The 19,875-nt window shown below is 38.7% G+C and overlaps 1 protein-coding gene across 1 annotated transcript in view; it reads left to right on the top strand.

The window, feature by feature from the left end:
• st6galnac3 (ST6 (alpha-N-acetyl-neuraminyl-2,3-beta-galactosyl-1,3)-N-acetylgalactosaminide alpha-2,6-sialyltransferase 3) overlaps window positions 1-15,911 on the top strand; it is a 79,870-nt gene extending 63,959 nt beyond the window's left edge. The window contains exons 4-5 of the mRNA XM_023424423.2: window positions 7,314-7,421; window positions 10,115-15,911. Of these exons, the coding sequence (XP_023280191.1) occupies window positions 7,314-7,421; window positions 10,115-10,304 (298 nt within the window). The 3' untranslated portion in view covers window positions 10,305-15,911. The remainder of the gene's footprint in view (window positions 1-7,313; window positions 7,422-10,114) is intronic.
• Window positions 15,912-19,875: the final 3,964 nt, after the last annotated feature.

The raw sequence follows: 19,875 nt of genomic DNA, 5'->3' as shown, positions 1-19,875 counted from the left end.
TTTGGAAAGATACTTATTTGTTTTTAAACAAAGACATACATGTTCATTACTGAGCTTTAGAGGTGCTGGAAGGCAGATGTAGTTACTGTTGAAGAGTGCCAGGCTAGCAGGTTCCCCTTGTTTCCAGGCTAAGCTAAGCTAAGCAGCTGGCAGTGGCTTCAGATTTAGCGTACAGATGTCAGAGTGGATCCTGTTATCTGTGCTAACTCTTAGAAAGCAAATAAGCATGAAAATATTAAACCATTCTTTTCAGTCCATAGTCACGATTTATAAACTGACAAGTACAACCATCAGTTTTTAATAGTTTAGATCAACATTCAAGCTGATCGGTGCATGATGGCACCAGGTGCTCCTCTGAACATGCAGAGAAACCGTGACATTCAGGCTGTGATTATAGCAATATTTGCATTTATCTAATATTATTTTATCATTTACTTTTGTCTGACGTAAAGCAGTTCATCACAGTCAAGATGATTTCCCTGGCAGAGGGAGGATCAACTTATCACAATGGAGCTGAGTTATATTCCACTAAGTGTTTTTGACAGGTGTCGTATCATATTTGTGCAGCTGCAGAGGCATTATAAAGCACAGTTCGACTAAACCGGTCGTCAGTGCGGATTTTCTCACACACATGGACAGCTCCCCTGATGTGAATGTCAAGTGCAAATTATTGAACAGATTCGGTGGTAGAGGAGTCTCTCACTGATCCTGGGCAGTTCTCCACCACTCCGTTGCCTCTGGCGCTCGGCAGGTAAAGCACAACAAGCTCCAGCTCAGTCAGACTTAGGGGATTATTTACTTAGACCCCGTTCAGAGTGTCTGACTTCATTTCTCAAACACCCGTCATTTCCCAATGCCTGTAGTATCGCAGCGTCCTAGCATGTCATTCCCAATCACTCCTGCCTCACTTGTCTCAGGTTTGGGTTGGAGAGACAAAAAAAAAAAGGATTTAACCAAGCTTTTTACGTGTGTTCTCTCATTTTTGTCTTTTTTATCCAGCTTTGTTCATGCCCAAACACAATTTATTTTGTTTCATTTTCAAGTAAACTGTGGCAGTGGGGACTAAAAGAGACTCGGTAAAAAGCCAGGCAGCGTCGAGCCAGACCTCATGACACCTTTGTCTGCTGTCTTTGAGTAAAAGGCTGTGTTTTTCTGCTTTAACAAAACAAGCAAATTGCATTCCCTCTGTCCTCAGGCTCTGGATGTTATTTGTCGTCTGCCAAAGCAGCTTCACACTATGCCTTATCTCTTTTTTTATTGGCCATGCAATAACAGCATCCTTTCTACAAAGTTGTCCCATTATAATTGTCATAGGTAAACACATTGCCTGCTTTAGACCTCGACTTCTATCAGTCGGCCTCGCCGTGTCTCCACTTCCTGCTTTGAAACGTTAGTTATCAGGTCAGCAGATCCCACCCACTTTTATTTATTCCAGCAAGCTTTTTTTTTTTTTTTTTTGCTTCAGGACATTCAGCTCTCGACCGGGGACGTGGTGTATGTGTGTGAAAGTATGAATGTGTGCTTGTGTTTGTGTGTGAGAGCCTGTATGTCTACTGCTAGAGTGGCAAATGGCTAATGAATAATGCAGGGTAATAGTGATGTGTTGACAGCTCTGACAGCTGAGAGCTGCCGAGCTGTGTATCAGTGATAATGTGCCATTTCCCGTCTGTGCTCCTCCACTCCCTTATTTCAACAAATTGCATTTTTTGTAATTTCACCTCCCCACAACCCCAGTGTCCGTGTGTATGTGTAAGTTTGTTGGGCTATACAAACTCAAAAGCCAAAATACAATTGTGGCCTTAAACACACATTTTACAGTAATGATGTCTGAGACTCTAAAAAAATTAAGTTTAGTCTGCTAATTGGTTTCTAAATTAATTTCAGCTTGTGTCTGCAGTGGCATTGTGTGGTCACATTTGAGCGTTTGGAGTGTGTATTTACTTAGCCATTGAAGGAATAAGATTGGACGGAAACATGTTGTTTTCTTACTTCTTCTAGTTCTATAGACAGTTAGTGTCATAGCTATGAGGTCATGTTTTCAGTATTTGAGTCTTGAAATGTTTTATTCTGCTGTTGTGCAGTTTGCATTGTGTGATTGACTATTATATATATGTATTGGATTTTTTTTTTATAAAGTCCACTTGGAAACATACTGTAAACACTACACTTAAATTACTTATTATTACCTTAAAGGGGCTATATGCAAGTTTTCCTTGCCGCCAAATGGGGTTTCTTGACGGGAGTGGGTAGTGGTGATTGTCACTTGACAAGAGCTTCAAACATTGTTGCATTTTTTTTTACAAGATAAGAGTTTATTATACGTCCTCTGAGCAGCGTGTGTGTTCAGGGCCGATTGGAGGTTACAGTGAGTCACTATCCGAAAGATACAAGACAGGCCAGGGCTAGCTGGTTAGCACGCTAACTTCAGTGGAAGAAAAGAGTTGATAGAGACAAGAGTTAACACTGAAGTTGCTTTCCACCTCTGGAGACAGCTCTTGATGAGAAAAGAAATAAAGTTTGATGCTGAACTCGCAACATTTCTTCTAGACTGGTAAGAAATCAGCTGTTAATTCTAACATTAACTATGTAGCAATAACAAAACATATAAATAGCCCCTTTAAGTTGATATCATGATGTATTGTTTGATATAGTAAAGTTCTCGGAAAGAGGTGCACATTTTCACATCTGGTAGACACAGAGCAACATTAGCATTGATTTGAGGTCATGTTTGTGGCCACCAGATGAATCTAAGTTCAGCAGTAACTCTCCTTATTACCTGTGTAGTTTTTCCTGAAGGAAATGTCTGGCTCTTTAGCGGCCAAACGTTCCAATGTGGTCATCAGGTACTAACTGTGTCTGTCTGACATTTGGTGCAAGTGTACAGTGGGTTTTTGGAGGAACACAACATTATGAGAGCAGCAGCCAGAAAACCAAAACAATGAGGTGAAAGATGCTTTAATGCTTCATATAGGAACTGGAGAGTTTAGTGATCATTTTCAATGAGCTATTATAGCTGCTTTTAAATATGACTAAGCCAAGAAAAAACATATTACAGGAGCTATCCTTTTTTTATTTAAAAAAAAAAAAGAAAAAGGTATCTGGTCAAAATGATGTGTACTTCTGGTGGAGTGGGGGTTGTTTGGCCGGGTTGGACTTTAAAAATCTTGGCAGCAACACTGTATCCAGTAGTTCAATCATGATCCAGCTATTTTAAATGTCTTCAGTGATGGCAGCTACAGTAGGTCAAGTCTTCAGCTACACATGAGCGCATGCCACATTTCACTTGTTAATCAGCAGGAGCATGGAGAAGTTAATTTCTGAATAACTGAAGAAAAAACACAGCTGAACTCACAATACATGCTCCACATTCAGAAACTCAGACTTCGTCAGCTCTGGGAACAAGGACACAGATGTCACGAGTATCACTCACAATGTTTGACTGATCTCTAAAGAATGCAGAGCGGTAGAGGAAAATTTACAGGTTCATTTACCCATAGAACAGCTGAACATCTTTGTCGTGTCCAGGTGTCCTTGGACAAGAAGCTGCATCCTCCACCTGCTCAATGTTTGCCGGCACAAGTAACCCGTGAATTGTAAAAATGTGGAACCTACAGTATGGTAATGTTTCTCCAGTGTTACAGTGTGACCCCCTTGCATTTAATGATGCATTTGTTTGCATAAAATTTTGCAGCACCTCTGGAATATATTTAAGGAGGCCACTGCAGCGTCCCTTTGTGTGTTTGGTACGGTCTGCTGTTTGTGAACCCAGTGAATACAATATTTAGCCAATGGTCTTCATAAGTTTAAGCTTCAATGTTTTTTGTCTGTCTTGGTTTTAAACATTGTGGGACCATGTTTCAATCATCCCATATGACAAAAACAATGTGTTTTGTAGATCCATAAATATATCAAACCAAATTAAAAGTAATGAAAGGTTAAAAAGCATGTTACTTCCACACTCAGTTTTACTCAGAACCTGCTGCACACATGACAAATCACAGCTGTTGGCCTTATGAGGTCACTTTAATTAAAGGTCAGAATTTTAAACCCAAATGCAACATTTTGGACACAGCACTGTAATACAAATCTGTGAGGTCTTTTGCAGTTTGCCTTCAGTAGGCCCCTTTCTTTTTAGCTGCACCACAACAGCAGGACCAGCCCTGTTATCGCGAATGTCTGTTACTGACTGACTGACTCGCGGACTAACTGAGTGATCATAACTCCACCATTGGTCAGCCAAATGTCATATGACTGAGTTGGAGTCTCCCCATTGGCTGTTGCGCTTTCAAAATGAATTGGCGCAGAGAGGCAGAGCAGCGGTCTGTTACCAGGACAGACGCTTAATGTTTCAGTCACCATTTCAAACTTGTACCAGTGTCTGACAACAGACACAGAAAAACATGTAAATGAGCAAACATGTAAAACAGCTTCATTGAGCTGAATTAACATACTAAATACACACAGAGAGTAGGAGAGAAGCAAACAGATAAAGAGCTGAAACCAACTGACACTGGGCAGAATGCAAATAGGATGTAATGATGTCAGTTGTTGAAACAGACAACTATAGTCTGTAGTTGAATAGATGGATAGATAGATGGAAAGATAAATGGTAGATTGGGAAATTCTTGTGTTATAGCAGCTGGGTACAAAATAAAAACAACACAACGAATAACAAAATAAAACAGAATATACCTCAATATCTATTATAGAAGACTAAACACAACAAATATAGAAATAAATGAAATAGCTCAATAACACTAATAGAAAAATAAGCCCAACAAATAGCAGAGTAAAATAAAAAAAACATAATAAAAACAATGAATAACAAAATAAAAATAGAATAAAATAGCTCAATATATATGTTTAAAGAATAAATACAACAACTACATCTTCAATGTTGTACATTGACCATACATGGTCCAGCCATATACTACAGGTTCTGGCCTAGTCTTTGTTTCTCCTCTCCCCAGCCAGCTCTCCATCCCGCTGTCATTCTATCTTTAATAATATCTATCTACATAATTTCTGGTAATCATAATTCATAATTGTATATCATTTGAAAAACTGTCATTAATGGACATTTGACAAATGGCAAGAAGTTGTGCTATGTGAGAGAAATGTAAAATAGATTCTCCTCATTGATGAGAATAGCTCACAATGAACAGGCTGGACAAAGACTTGAATAGTCTGGGAGATTAACCTCTAGTTATCATTCAAACCTGCATCAATTGTATGCCAGCTTCTTTCACAGCACAACAGTTTGATTGGAGTTTTACTGTTAATTATTTGTGATTCACAACAAACTAAAAATATGTTTACCACAAAACTGGAAATTAAGTATTCTTAATGAGCTCATTTAGAGCTTATGGAAAGCTTTGATCAGGTTTTAATCAGTGCCCAGTTCTTTGCTATGTGGTTTCATTTGCCAGCATTGCTCACGTTAATATGAACTGGCTGTACCTGTTTGTAGACTTCTCCAAGGTGATGGTGAACTGACATTTACTGATCTACAAACTTGTACTGTAGTCGATCAGCCTATGTTTTATATCATCCTCTTGCTTTCCTGTACAAGTAAATCATTGAGATTATTCGTAACTGTGGTTTAGGGTCCCCGTGGGGGACAAGGGATGATTAATTGGATGTGAGGACAGAGAAAATATATTTATTCTACACCAAATTATGCTTATTCAGATTCTCTCTAACCTTTCCTTTTTTCTGGTGAATTCATGGATTTTACCTCTGAAAATTGTTGACATAAAACAAAAAGAGAAAGTCACTTGTTTAACTGGTAACAGCTGGTAGACACATGCAACTGGTGACAAGGGTTTTTCACAAGCCAAAAATGTGGGGTAGTACAGATTTAGATAATTCTGAACCAGTGTTTGTGTTGATCGCTGTCCAAGGTGCTGAACCTGGAACAGCCTGGGATGAAGGAGCTGTCCATAGTACTTCATACAACGACGGATGCATCACAGCTAACAGGATTTATTTTAGGAAACTTGACAAAAGTAAATCATGCATGTTGCTATGTTTCTTTTTTGTTTGCTGTTTCTGGGCTCCAGTTTTTTCATTTTGGCCATCTTCTATGGAGAACTTCAGACGCCATGCAATTTATCTTTTTGAAAACAGTATTTTCAAATCCTATTTATAATAATTTATTTAGGTAGTCATCTGTTTTAAATGATGGATCTATTGATTGTTTAATTAATATTTATGATATATGATTTATTATTGATGGATTAATATATTGATTTATATAAATTATTTTTACAATCCTTCTTTCTATTGCCTACTTAAATATTAATAAATGAAATACCCAATAATTGAATCAATTTGGCAGTGGATCATTTGTAAAAAAAATTTATTAATTCCTGTTTTATTGTCCAGTTAGATATCAATACACAGAATCTTTTATATCCATTTACATGACACCTGTGATCCTCCATAATCTCTATGGTGATACTGTGTCACACTGTCATATTTTTCCCCACATCATTGTCAGTGTCATGCTGTGCACTCTCTTTAATTTGTAAAAGGTCTAAGGCTCCTTATAGGATTTTGCACTGCTGAGAGGCGGGGCCCTCAGGGAGTGTGGGGGGCCCCCTGCCTTGCGTGGGCGGGGGGTGTATATTTTATGACCCACTTCAGACGCTGTTACTCTGGATGTGGCAAAACCTTGATGCATCTCGGCTGTGTGTTGTGTATTTGAAAATGATCAAAGCTTTTTTTTCTAACTTTGATAGGTCATATAACTCACACACCGCAGGTCTGATGCTGATGAAAGAATTATGCATGTTGTTATTGATTGGTCTACGGGGTTCCTGCATCGTTCACAGGAGACGACATGTGCACTGCTGTTGGCTGGTTGCGCTGAGCTGTTCAGCAACCCAACAAGTGTCTCTCAGATACTGAAGAGTGAATTTTACACAATTCCTCAATGCACACAACCTCTTCAGGTATTCATGCACACAATTATAAATGGGTCTTTAAAATTAGGGAAATGACTCGTTAAAACTTACAGTATGACAGACATATGGTTATACATCTGAGGGCTGTCTTGCTGTTCTACAGAAACATTTACATTTACATTTTTGATCCCTTGCTGAGGCTGTTATCCAGAGCAGCGTACAATAAGAACATCTGTTAGAATAATTTAAATTCTTAGATCAACTGCATTACAAGCAGCAAGTACAAAGGTCAGAGAAACATTCTGGAAACTCTGTAGATGTTTTTATGTTAATGCAAATCATTGTTAAAGATTTTTATGCAAATGAGTATTACAGCTAAATATATGTACATTTTATTATTTGCAGGATCCAGTCCGGCTCCTACCTCAGCACCGGCTGGTTCACCCTCATCCTCGCCATGGACATGTGCAAAGAGATCCATATCTACGGCATGATAAATGACACCTACTGCAAGTAAGACACCAACTAACCCCCTCCACCACCCCCACCCGCCATTTCGCTTCCCCATATTGGGATGAAAAATGCACGCATTCCCACAAAACTTAGAAAACTAGATTCACATTCATAGCGGCGCCGGCCAATCGCAGCCTCCCATAACTGTGGACCGTTGGAATACATTTCCAGTGCCTCAGTTTGGATTTAATGGCTGAATTTCAATGCTGAAATCCATATTGGGTTCTCTGTGTCGTGAATACCATTATATTTTCCTGCCTAGAAAACCCAGCAGGCTGCATAGCCTCAGTTGCTGCGGGTGGCTGGGCTGTAGCACCCAATTCCTCCTCTGCTTAAAGTTTTATTTGTATATTGGCCTGTCATCTTCTTTCTGACTTTTGGGTGAGTGAGTTACTGTCTGGCTGCGAGGCTATGGGAGGGATGACAAACAAGATGCTGTCGCTCTGGGCATGGCTGCTCAGTCTCGAGTCCTCTCAGATGGACTCTCCATTCTCTCTCCCCGCCGTTCTCGCGGCTCAACCTGAGCTCCCTCAATCCCCCGAATCAAACACTTTTACCTAATGCACGGTGAAAATCCCGCCTTTTATCCTCTCTGTGTTCCCTGTGCACAGCAGGAAATAAAAACAGCCCGAGACACATGGCAGAAAGGAGTGATAATTTAACCAGCACAGAGGACTGTATGATTCAGTCAGGCAGTTAAGGGCCGGCCTTCTCTTCCCTCCTGTCGCTCCCTTATTTCTTTCCTTCCTGTGTGAGACAGGAAGATATTGTGTTAGTTTAGTGTCACAGTAAGTACTGCTGGCAGCCGAGTTTCCAGTAAAAGAAGAAGAAGAAGAAGGGATGTTTTGTGTGATGATGCTCGAGGCTTTAGTCAGAATTGACCTCAGCAGTTGGGTAGTAATGGGACTTCAACAGGTGCTGCAGAGAGGGTGAAATTGAATTTATTTGTGAACACTGGTGTGAACCACTGTGTGACACAAAGAGAGGAGAGGCAGTGATTGGGCTGTGTATTACCATGCGCTGGCAGACAGCCACAGTCGCCTTCTCTCTGTGGACTCACTGGCAGGCTGTTGTGATGGCTGTTTCTCCTCTGTCTGTGTTCGTTCCCCCAATGAAATTGTTTCACACTAGTCATCCTCTCATAGAGCTAACACTCACTATTAGAAATCAACTGCAGAATACACAATGAGTCTATTCTACTGCACCTGCGCTTTTATTCATTCTCTTCTTTTTAATGGTTTTAAGATGCCAAGTGGAAACAGAGCAACTCATAATGAAATCGAGGTCAGAAAGGCTTTACCTCTCCTGCTCTACATAACTCAGTTTTCTGAATGTTTTCAGATTCACTTTGACTCAGAATAGAAATTAATCTTATCGTGATGTCTTACAAATACATGCAGTTTAGTTAAAAGAGTATTTATTGAATATTTTTTCGCTGCCAACAGCGACTTTTAAAATGAGAGAACCTGCTGAGTGGAGAATTTTGCCCGGGGCAGCTTCATTTCAAATTGCTGAACACTGTCCTGAAGGATATTCAGTGTAATAGTTTAGTAATTTGTTTTGCTTATTATTTTGCATTATATGTTTGTAAAGCTGAGTCAATCAAAACCACAGCCACTTGGAACCAGGGACATACTGGCATTTGTTCCAAAACTGTTTGAGAATGCAATGCCTTAAAATCTAGCTTACAATTACACTATTATCATTATATTTATTATAATTATAAAACTGTTACATACATACATACATACATACATACATACATACATACATACATACATACATATACATATTTGTAATGTATAGAAAATGTCTTGCTTGGACCAACAGACATCAATGATACTTTTTATCACAACATACAGTATGTTATATAATCAAATCAAAATAGATTACTTTTAGCAGAAAAACGTGGCATGCAATATATCATATACCCATATAGAATAGAATAGAATAGAATGCCTTTGTTGTCATTGCACAGTATCGTACAATGAAATTTGCTGTGTTGAATGAATCTGCTTCTATAACAGAAGGTTTTTCCACAGGATTTTGTAAATATATGTGCATATATGTGTGCATATGAATAAATGAGTAAATATGTACATATAAATATATATATATGTACATGACACACTGTATGTCACTCTTAAGAATTCAGTATCGGTCAGATTACAGTCCACATTCTTTTGGCCATATACAGACTGGGACCACACACAGTCCATTTTGCAGCCACATATAGCAGAATAAAGTGGCATCTGAAGATATAAAACTAAATGTTATATCTTTTAAAACAGTTCTCCACAGATGCAGCATTTCACTCCTATAACATCGACAGACAGTTTAAAAAAAATGAAAAAAAATAGGATCCAAATCGATGCAACAGAACCAGAAATATTGTCTTTTTTTTTTAAATTTATTCTACACGTTCTTCTTCTTTGCCAAAAGAAGACACCATTACTCACAATGCAACTCACTCGCCAGCAGTTTGGTCAGAGAATGTAGCTAATTTAGCCTCAGGCTGAGTTGAGGAGCGAGCGACAGAGGTCTGATAAGCTCAATTCTTTCCACACATTGTTTTCATTGTCAAACTTGTGACATAGCAGATTTCCCACAGCTCACTCTGGGGCCACAAAAGGCTTTTCCCTTTAATAAACCTGGTTGAATAATCTTTCTTGTCATTCCTCTCTCCTCTTCAGGACGGAGGGTTACAGAAAGGTCCCTTACCACTACTACGAGGCCGGCAGCCGGGACGAGTGTGCGGAGTATCTGCTCCACGAGAGCGCCCCCTACGGTGGACATCGCTTCATCACGGAGAAATCTGTGTTTGCCAAGTGGGCCAAGACTCACGCCATCAAGTTCTTCAACCCGCCGTGGCAGCTGTCGTGACCCTGGCTGAACCAGCATGGAAATACCACATCATCATCACCGCCGTCGTCGTCATCGTCATCATCAGTATCATTCAAAGACCAGCTGAATCTCTTCACTGACAGACAGAGTGTCCCTTAATGTGCACAAACATCTAACTCTGCACAAATACCACTGCATATCCATATCAACGCTGGTTGACGGTTGTTTGTCAAGTCCTGGTAGGTTAGAGGGGGCGCCTCCAAAATCCAGGGACTTGTTTGTCGGACAATGGCCGCTCAATCAGACAAAAGTTTGACCAACCTGGACAGCTAGAGCATATCTCCTGCTTCTTGAATATGAAGTCTTTTTTTCCTGGATTTGAGAGCTGAAGGTAGTGCACAGCGCTCTGCTCTGCACTGACTAATCGATCCATCCGCTGCTCTGTGAGTTTAGCAAAAGGATGGCTCAAAGACCAGCTTGAAAAAGAAAATAAATATAGAAAACAACATAAAGAAGACATGACCATCCATCAACTCGCAGCGACCGCAGCGGCTCAGATTTCCGCAGGCCTTGTACTGTACTGTACATCGCAGAGGCTGAATTGAAGTGTTTTTTTTTTTTCAGCACTGTGGTTGAAGAGGAGCTTCAGCCGCCGCTGAGACGAGTCACGTTGCCATGGACGTCTGACGAGCTCTCTTGCTCTGTTTCCTCTGCGTGACTGTCTTCTGTCAAGCTGTAATTAATCTATAACGAGTATAATTCAGGCCTTCATCTCTGACTGAGGGAGTATTGAAGGCAGATGCTCTGTCAGTTTCAATTTTCTTTGCTCTGTTTAAAGATGCTTCAACAAACAAGTTCATTTGAAAAAGGAAACACAAAATCTGATTTCAGTCGTACCAGAGATGTAAGTGTAAATCTGCTTTTTTATGGTTAGGCTTGGTTGTTATGCTTGTGTGTTGACTCACACAACTTAAAGATGTCAGTTCTTTTTTTTTTTTTTTTAAATAATGCTGTGAAATTGAATTTTAAGAGACATGTTTTGGCGTTGGCTTGATGTCTGGATGGTTTGCGTATTTATTCTGCAGAGTTTAGTTCCTAATGCTCTTTAACAGTGTGCCATTGACAATATGAGCATCACAGCATATAGAGCAATGTGCAATTAGAAACCCCATCCTTACGGAAGGAGTAAAGTCATTTGTGACCCCGCTGAGGGAGAGATTTATGTGTGCAGTGAAACCATTTGAAATTAATTGTATTCTATTATCATTTTGTGCCTGCAATATACAGTACTCTGCAGTTCATCGTATAGAGACAAGAGAAGAAGCTCTCTCTCTCTCTCTCACATTCTCGCTCTCGCTCGCTCATCTTCTCGTCCAGCTTTGTGCCTCTTTGTGAACAGTATCACTGTGTGAACACATCTTCCCATTTGTCTTCGGACACGGCGTGCGTGTCTCCTGGTTCAGGCCATTACATTTGAATGCATCTGTTCCAGGACAGTGAAGAATAATCAGTGAAGTGCCGAGGTGTGTAGGTTGGCCGGTAGCTGTGGAAGGCTGAGACACGGTGATTAGTGTCCCGGTCAGAATCACGGCCCAGAGGGGGAGGACTGGAAGGATTCAAAGACTTCTAATTTAGGCGACTTGATGCACAGGGTCCCCGGCGACTGTAATATACTGCAGCTGAGCGTCACAGTCTTAACTCCTGCTGCATTGTACTGTTTACTATAACACACAGGCACTCTGCTTTAAGGCCATGTCTGTGTATGCACCCGTGTGATAATTTACAGGACAAAACATGTGGATGAAACTGGGCTGAATTTAAGTGTGAAGGTGAAAGCCACCTTGAAAACAAAAGTTTGAAAAAAGTAGCTTTCAGTTAAAAAAAAAGAAAAAAAAGACTAAAACTCCGACTGGGCTGAATTTGTTTGCTACCGTTTTTACATATAAACACTGTTCCAGCAACACTTCACTGACTACATTTCAATGTGAAGCAGGTCCAACCTGCGCAGTGAAATATGCTTTTGAAGCAATGGTTATTTGTAACTTTGATGTGTAGAAAACGAGCCTTTCTCTGCTGCTGGAACTTTTCCAAAAATCTTTTAAGAAACTTAGAAACTTAACTTTCAACAAAACTATTTCAACAGGAGGAACAAGGCTCTCGAATTAGTTCCCGGAAAAAAAAGTCCCAGTGGTGAGAACTAGCACTTTCTGATGGAGGGGTTTACGTCGCCAATTGGTCAAACTTGTGTAAAACATTAATTCACAGAGTAAGAAATCTCTGGGCACTGAGAGAATCAGTATTAGGACAAAACAAAATTACAAAGACAAATTGATGTCAGTTTTGATTAGTCTAGAAACAAAGCGACGAAATAAACCATGAAATACTCAGCAGATTGAGTGCCAAAGTAAATTTTTGACATTGGAAATAATCATTTGAGAAAATAATCTAGAACTTTTGTAATTCCATTAGATGTGTTTGAGGCTCCCTTTCCACCTCTGCATTCCTCAAACCTCAAACAGTAAATGACAAAGAAAAACAGTGAGTCTCATCATGTGTTTCTAACAAAGCTCCATTATCTCTCCACTTTAACTAACCTTCATGGTTTTTTCTTAGATGTGATGAAGAAACAAACATGGACATGCAGTTTTTCGTTTACTGTCTGAGCTATTTTATATCTGAGCTGAGTTATTTTAGCTCTTTAGCTCCTAAAACTTTTTTAATGAAAAATGATTAAAGCAAATTTAGTGGTAACTACTTTTTCCTTCACTAAGTCACACATGAACCTTTTGCACACTTAATAGAAGTTGTAAAAATGCTACGGATGGAATCATTACAGCTACTGATCCTACATATCAACATCTCCATGACAACGTAGCAAACTCCTTCTCCTGACAAAGACTGTGTGACTTGGTTGAGAGCTCCAGGAGAAGGTGTTATCTAGAAGAGATGGGATTGTTTTGTTGAATTTAGCCCAGTTTTGTGTGTCAGCTGCATGTTTGGAAACATGTTTTTACTGCTTTTGCATCAGGATCAGGAAACTGATCTCTCCCTGTTTTCCAGACAGTGCAACAGACACCTTCCTACAACTCAGAACTCAATACTCATCTGTCCCGTTGTCACCTTGTCACTCATTGTAAGTCGACTGGGCTGACAAGAGCATCAGCAAAATGTAAAAATGCCCTATTTTAAATTCTTCCCGGTGTGGCTCAGCGGATAGGAGACGGCCCGAACACAGGCAGGGTCACGGGTCCGTTTTCCTCTGGGACGACGTGAGCTGGAGAGGTATTCGATCCCAGCAGCTGCAGATCAGAGTGTCCACCACCTGACGTATACAAAGCAGAAACATCTCGCAGTTTTATTTTCCCCTGCTCAGAAAGCCCGGAGGTAAAAATCTGGGCCTCGGGACGGCTTTGAAATGATGCTTCTTTCAGTTCCTGTGGGAAGACAGTCACAGATACTGAAGCGTAAATTCATACAATATGCCATGCATGTTACATGATTAACGTACAGCTTTTTATACATTCCCACTCAGCCTGTGATTGTGCAGTCATCTGGCAGCTTTCCACCAATCGGTTTACCTCTACTGTACAGGATATCCACCTTGAATTGTAACGCACTTCACACCAGGATGAGAAATTAACATCTTTTGTCATATTTGTTTTAAATCGTTTATGTACAACTGGAAGAAGAGCACAGTGTTCCTTCTGTTCACCTTTTTTTTTTTTCTGTTTTTCTTTTCAAATAATGGTTGCTTTTATTTTTTGTTGATGCAGTGGTTTGTGTGCAGCATGTTTGTTTTATTTTCTGCTGCAAGTTGCATGTTGCCAACATTTTCTGCTGCTTCAGGCTGTGCACTCTCTGATCAACAAACACTCTATTGTTCTCAGTCAGAACACACTGCACGAATGCCCACGGATGTGTTACCCTGAATATTATGGAGAGTGTACGCCCTCTTATAGGCTCCCATGAATCATTTACTGGCTCACAGGAAGGGCACTGTAGACACACTCGCTCTGTAACACTAGGAATAAAAGTATGGGAAGAGGGGGAGGGGGAAAAAATAAATAAAAGGTTACTTTTAATTTTCAGAGCTCATTTATGATTTTGATACCTTTAGACGGAGTCAGGCTAGTTCTTTTCCTAGCCGTGTCCCAATTCAGGAGCTGCATCCTTCGGTGGCTGCATTTGAATTGCATCACAGTGGCGCGACTACGCTGTCCCATTTCAAATGCAGCCTTCTTTTCCTGGGCAACAAAGGATTCACCTGTTGGATCCTTCGTGGCCCAACTTATCCCGAGATTCATTGCACGCCAGTGATGACAATAATGTGGCAGCAAACAACGCCGACAGAGAGCCCCATGATTATACTTTTAAATGTTAGTATTGGTTTTCAGCTCATTTCAACAGCTAACGGTACAGTTGTTAAAACCAAGGGCTTTAAGACCCCAAGTCTTTGGGAAAAAAAGTTATGTGTTGTCAAGGTTGCTAGGCGACAGGAGCCGCGCTTTACAAGCAACGCTAAAGGGAAAATCCTCCATAGACCACACTGCCTCATTTCAGTTCAGCCTTCGCGGCCTGTGGAGGCAACGAAGGGCAACAACTTCGTCGACTGCCTCCTTCGAAGGATGCGGCCTCTGAATTGTATTCTTGTTCGTTTCAGATGTTGGCTCTTTTGTTTTTGACACAACTTATCAAATGGCCTGATTTCTTGTTCTGAGCACTGAAGTTTCAGCCCGTCTCAAGCTCTTTGTACCTGGCTGTATATATGCAAATGGCAAAAAAAAAAAAGAAAAAAAGACACAATCACCGCTTGTCCTCAGATGCTTGACAACAGAAATGGCAGTGGAATGAGCCCTGACTGTTCACACATCATATAACACAAAGTTTAAAAAGCAAATTGAAGGTCACTTCCTTTAAAGCAGAGCTGGCTTGTCCTGATTAAAATGTCTAGGCTGCGAGGTCTGCGGACAAAGATGTGAATTTCATTGTTCCTTGCCGTCTTTAACACTCGATATTTTTTGCTCTTTTTCTTGCTGAGATCAGTCGAGGTAATTGCGGCCCACTTTGCAGATTTTTAAAGAAGGTTTGATTGTCTGACTCCACGTCGAAAACCTCTTCAGGTCACTATGTAGCATCTGACTCTTTCCCTCCTGACTGTTGTACTTGTTGCCATTTTGACAAATGCCTCAAGTGCTTTACGTTGAGAACTTTATTTGATTTCTCTTCTCTTTTCCTGTGTGCATGTCTTACTATTATTTTTGTGTTGTAAAGCACTTTCCCTTCTTCATTTTCAGGTCAAGTGTCCTTGTGAAATTTGTAACTTTGGGTGTGTTTGAGTTACATCGAATGTAATACAACACTAAGGTTGTTATAATGAAAGAAAAGTTGTTTTTTTGCTAACACAGCTAACACACTCCTTTTATTGGTGGTAAAATAACATCCAAATGCTGCATGGATTATTGCAGGTTATTGAGATGTATGTTTTGTTGGAAAATAAGTAGTGATTATCTGTATTATTCTGTCACTTGCTGTCTACATTAGCTAAAATTAGATATATTGTGAATGTTCTTATTTTTACCAATGTGGATTCTGTCTTCTGTGTCTTTTATTCACTGTGGGGATTAAAGAAAACCTAAAACCCCTTTATATGATTAAGTTCCTTTCCACACAAAAACACAGTAAGCAGCATCAGAATGTAAGAAAGGTTGGTGAAATGTTCACATGTTATATAAATGGAGCTCGAGCCGAGCTGTCATCTCAAACCCGGTGTCTCATGAGATTATTAAAACATCGGTAAAGGAGCAGAAATGTGCTTAGTTCACGCAGTTCTTGGGCGTTTCGGTTTTTATGTAACCTCTGCATAAATAAACATGAGCTTTAAATAATAATACCTAAATTCATGGTTTTTATACTACAGTAATGAATAAAGTATTGAGATAGAAAATTAAAGGGGCACTCCAGGCATTTAGTATCACACTTTCATAAATTTGGGGGAGCTCATAAAACAAGGATTTTAAAAAAAGAACAGTCAACGCACAATCATAAAGCCTCTCCCTTTCTTTTTAACACAGACTTTCAGTGATAAATTTGTTATAAAGTCTCCTGTCTCCTAAAAACTACATTCATATTCCACTCATTTGCAACAACAAATACATTTTACAAGATTTAAAGATGCCACCCAGATTATTTTTTTATATACAGGAGGCAATATAAGAAAATGTATTACTGAGGGGCTTTGCAAAGTTGCAATGCAAAGTGTATTTGTTTTCCTACACTATATGCTTGTGGTAACTAAAACATGATTAACCCTCATATGGTTATGTTAAGGCCACTCAAAGCACTTGCTGAAGGTCAGAAAAAGCTGCAGTTCAATGTTGAAAATGACGTCTAAAATCACGTGTTTAGTTTTTCTTTCTTGAAACTAAACCACAATTAACTTCCATTGTCAAAATACTGCACTTATAACACCAAAAAATATTGCTAGTGCACAAACAAACACAGCAATTATATTTTCCTTCAAAACATAAAACCATTCAATAGCAATGTATGTTTAAGGATTGCTGTTCTGTGAGCCCAGATGATCCTAACCCAGGACTTTGTAGGACTGTAATCATAGGACGAACAGTATTGTGTGTAAAATCATCAGAGTTCCCTTTTAAATATGGGTTGGCTCAGCTCTGATGTTTTCAGCTTAAGCCCCAACTAAAGACGTAGCTGGACAGGGTTTAATTGAATAGTGTTTCATTTTTGTCAGCCTCTAGTATTATCATATCAGTTCCCAGGAAGACGGAGGAAAATGTTCCAGGGGAAGTAGCTGTGTTTGGATAATGCTGTTGCACCTGACTTTAAGTTGATTAATAGACAGTTTGAATTGTTGTCTGCCTGAGCTGACCAACATCAACACAATGTCTTCAGCCCTGTAGGGGTGACTCAGTCACAGCAGCAGAGTCACATTAGTCCGAAGATAAACATACATAAACACGTTCTGCTCATATGTTGAACATTGTGCCAATTTTATCTTATAGGATAATAAACCAAGGTGCGGGGCATCTGTGTGCTGAGCTGACTACATCAAATCAGCAGGCGCTTCCATCTTCTTTATGAAAGCCTCAGACAGTACGATGACATGGCTGATGTATTAACTAATAACTAAATAGCTTCGAGCGCGACTCCAGAGCCCATTCATTTCTCAGAAGTGCTGGGTGGAGCCGTACAGGGAGCTCAGTGTCTGAGCAATGGGAGTAATGGACATAATGTAATTTGCACAAGCTCACAACAACAGAGAAACTAATGAGCCGTTGGATAAAGGGGAAAAAAAGCACGTTTTTTCATTCTACCTAAACTTGAAGAGAGACAAACAATCGTTTGCACTAAGTTACCTTGACTGTGTTTGACCTCATTTTAGATTCCAGCCTGACCCCATATTTACTTAAACTTTTTTTTTCCTGCCTTTTTTTTTTTCTTTGGTTTTATCTGGCAGCTGGCACCCATTAGTGTTTTCTGTTATGTGCACAGCTTAACTGAGCAAGGTCAATGAGACAACTGGATTCTTTTCAATTCAGTGTTTGCAAATTTGTTCTTGCAGAGAGTTTGACCTCCCAAACATATTTGCAAGAGGATGTGCTCTCCAGGGCCAGATGGTGCCACAGTGAGTAAAATTATCATTGCTCAGGGAGACTTAACAATGGTAATTATAAAATGTAAAATACAAAGGAAAGGGAAGTAAAACATAGATGAGGAAAGATATTCAAGACAGCTGTTTGAAGCAACTTTCTGTTGCTTTTCAGCCCTTAAATTTCATACTGTCACATCATTTTTGTTAAAAAGACAAAAACACATCAGCGGTGTCCCAAATCCATACAACGCTGATTCTAAGTTGGTCTTTTAGTAGGTAAAATGTTCACTCTGGAAAAATGCCTGTATGCATACTAGAAATGCTTCATTTGTGAGTGTTATTTATCTACAGTTCATTATTGCCCACAAGTGTAAAAAAAAAGGAAGAACAGTTACAGCTGCAAAATTGTCAAATCAAACTGAATGTAAACAACACAGATAATTTTCACTGTGTATACTTACTTTTTTACTAATTAATAGACTTAATGACATACTATACTATGACATTTTTGTGACAAACTAGACTATGACATTTGTTGAATTACTATACAATTGTTTTTATATATTACTATACTGTGGCATTTTTATGACGTACTAGATTATTTAGTTTTTCTGACTTACTGTGCTTTGACATGTTTATGAGTTATTATACTATGACACGTTTTATGACATATTTTATTATTATATTCTAATGACTTACTATAGTATGATGTTTTAATGACATATTATACTATGACGTTTTTATGCCTTACTATATTATGACGTTTTTATGACATTTTATGCCTTACTATACTATGATGTTTTTTGACATTTTATGCCTTACTATACTTTGATGTTTTTTGACATTTTTATGCCTTACTATACTATGATGTTTTTTGACATTTTTATGCCTTACTATACTATGATGTTTCTATGACATTTTATGCCATTTTATACTATGTTTTTTGACATTTTTATGCCTTACTATACTGTGACTTTTTTTTTACATTTTATGACTAACTATACAATCACATTTTTATGACATTGTATGCCTTACTATAGTAGGAAGTTTTTATTCCTTACTGTACTATGACGTTTTTATGACATTTTATGCCTTACCATACTATGACATATTTATTCCTTACTATCCTATGATGCTTTTTGACATTTTATGCCTTACTGTACTATGACGTTTTAATTACATTTTCTGCCTTACCATACTATGACATATTTATTCCTTACTATACTATGTTTTTTGACATTTTATGCCTTAATATATTATGACGTTTTCAAGCCTTACTATACTATGACATTTTTATGACATTTTATACCTTTCTATACTGTGATGTTTTTTGACGTTTTTATGCCTTAATATACTATGACGTTTTTATGACATTTTATGCCTTTCTATACTATGCCTTTTGACATTTTTATGCCTTACTATACTATGATGTTTTTTGACGTTTTTATGCCTTACTATACTATGACATTTTTATGACATTTTATGCCTTTCTATACTATGCCTTTTGACATTTTTATGCCTTACTATACTATCACGTTTTTATGACATTGTATGCCTTACTATACTATGACGTTTTCAAGCCGTACTACACTATGACGTTTTTATGACATTTTATGCCTTACTATACTATGACGTTTTCAAGCCGTACTACACTATGACGTTTTTATGACATTTTATGCCTTACTATACTATGACGTTTTTAGGACATTTTATGCCTTACTATACTATGTTTTTTGACATTTTTATGCCTTACAATACTATGACATTTTTATGACGTTTTATGCCTCACCATACTATGATATTTTTATTCCTGACTATAATATGACGTTCTATCAAGTTTTTATGCTTTGCTATACTATGACATTTTTTGACGTTTTCATGCCTTACCATAGTATCACGTTTTTATGACATTTTATGCCTTACCATACTATGACATATTTATGACATTTTATGCCTTACTATACTATGACATATTTATGACATTTTATGCCTTAC

Source organism: Seriola lalandi, unplaced genomic scaffold, assembly GCF_002814215.2.
Source record: "Seriola lalandi dorsalis isolate HSWRI2012SDOR001 ecotype SW California unplaced genomic scaffold, Sedor1 jcf7180002054736, whole genome shotgun sequence".
NCBI lineage: Eukaryota > Metazoa > Chordata > Actinopteri > Carangiformes > Carangidae > Seriola > Seriola lalandi.
Note: the sequence above shows the minus strand (reverse complement) of the source record. Positions and strands in the feature narration are given on the sequence as shown.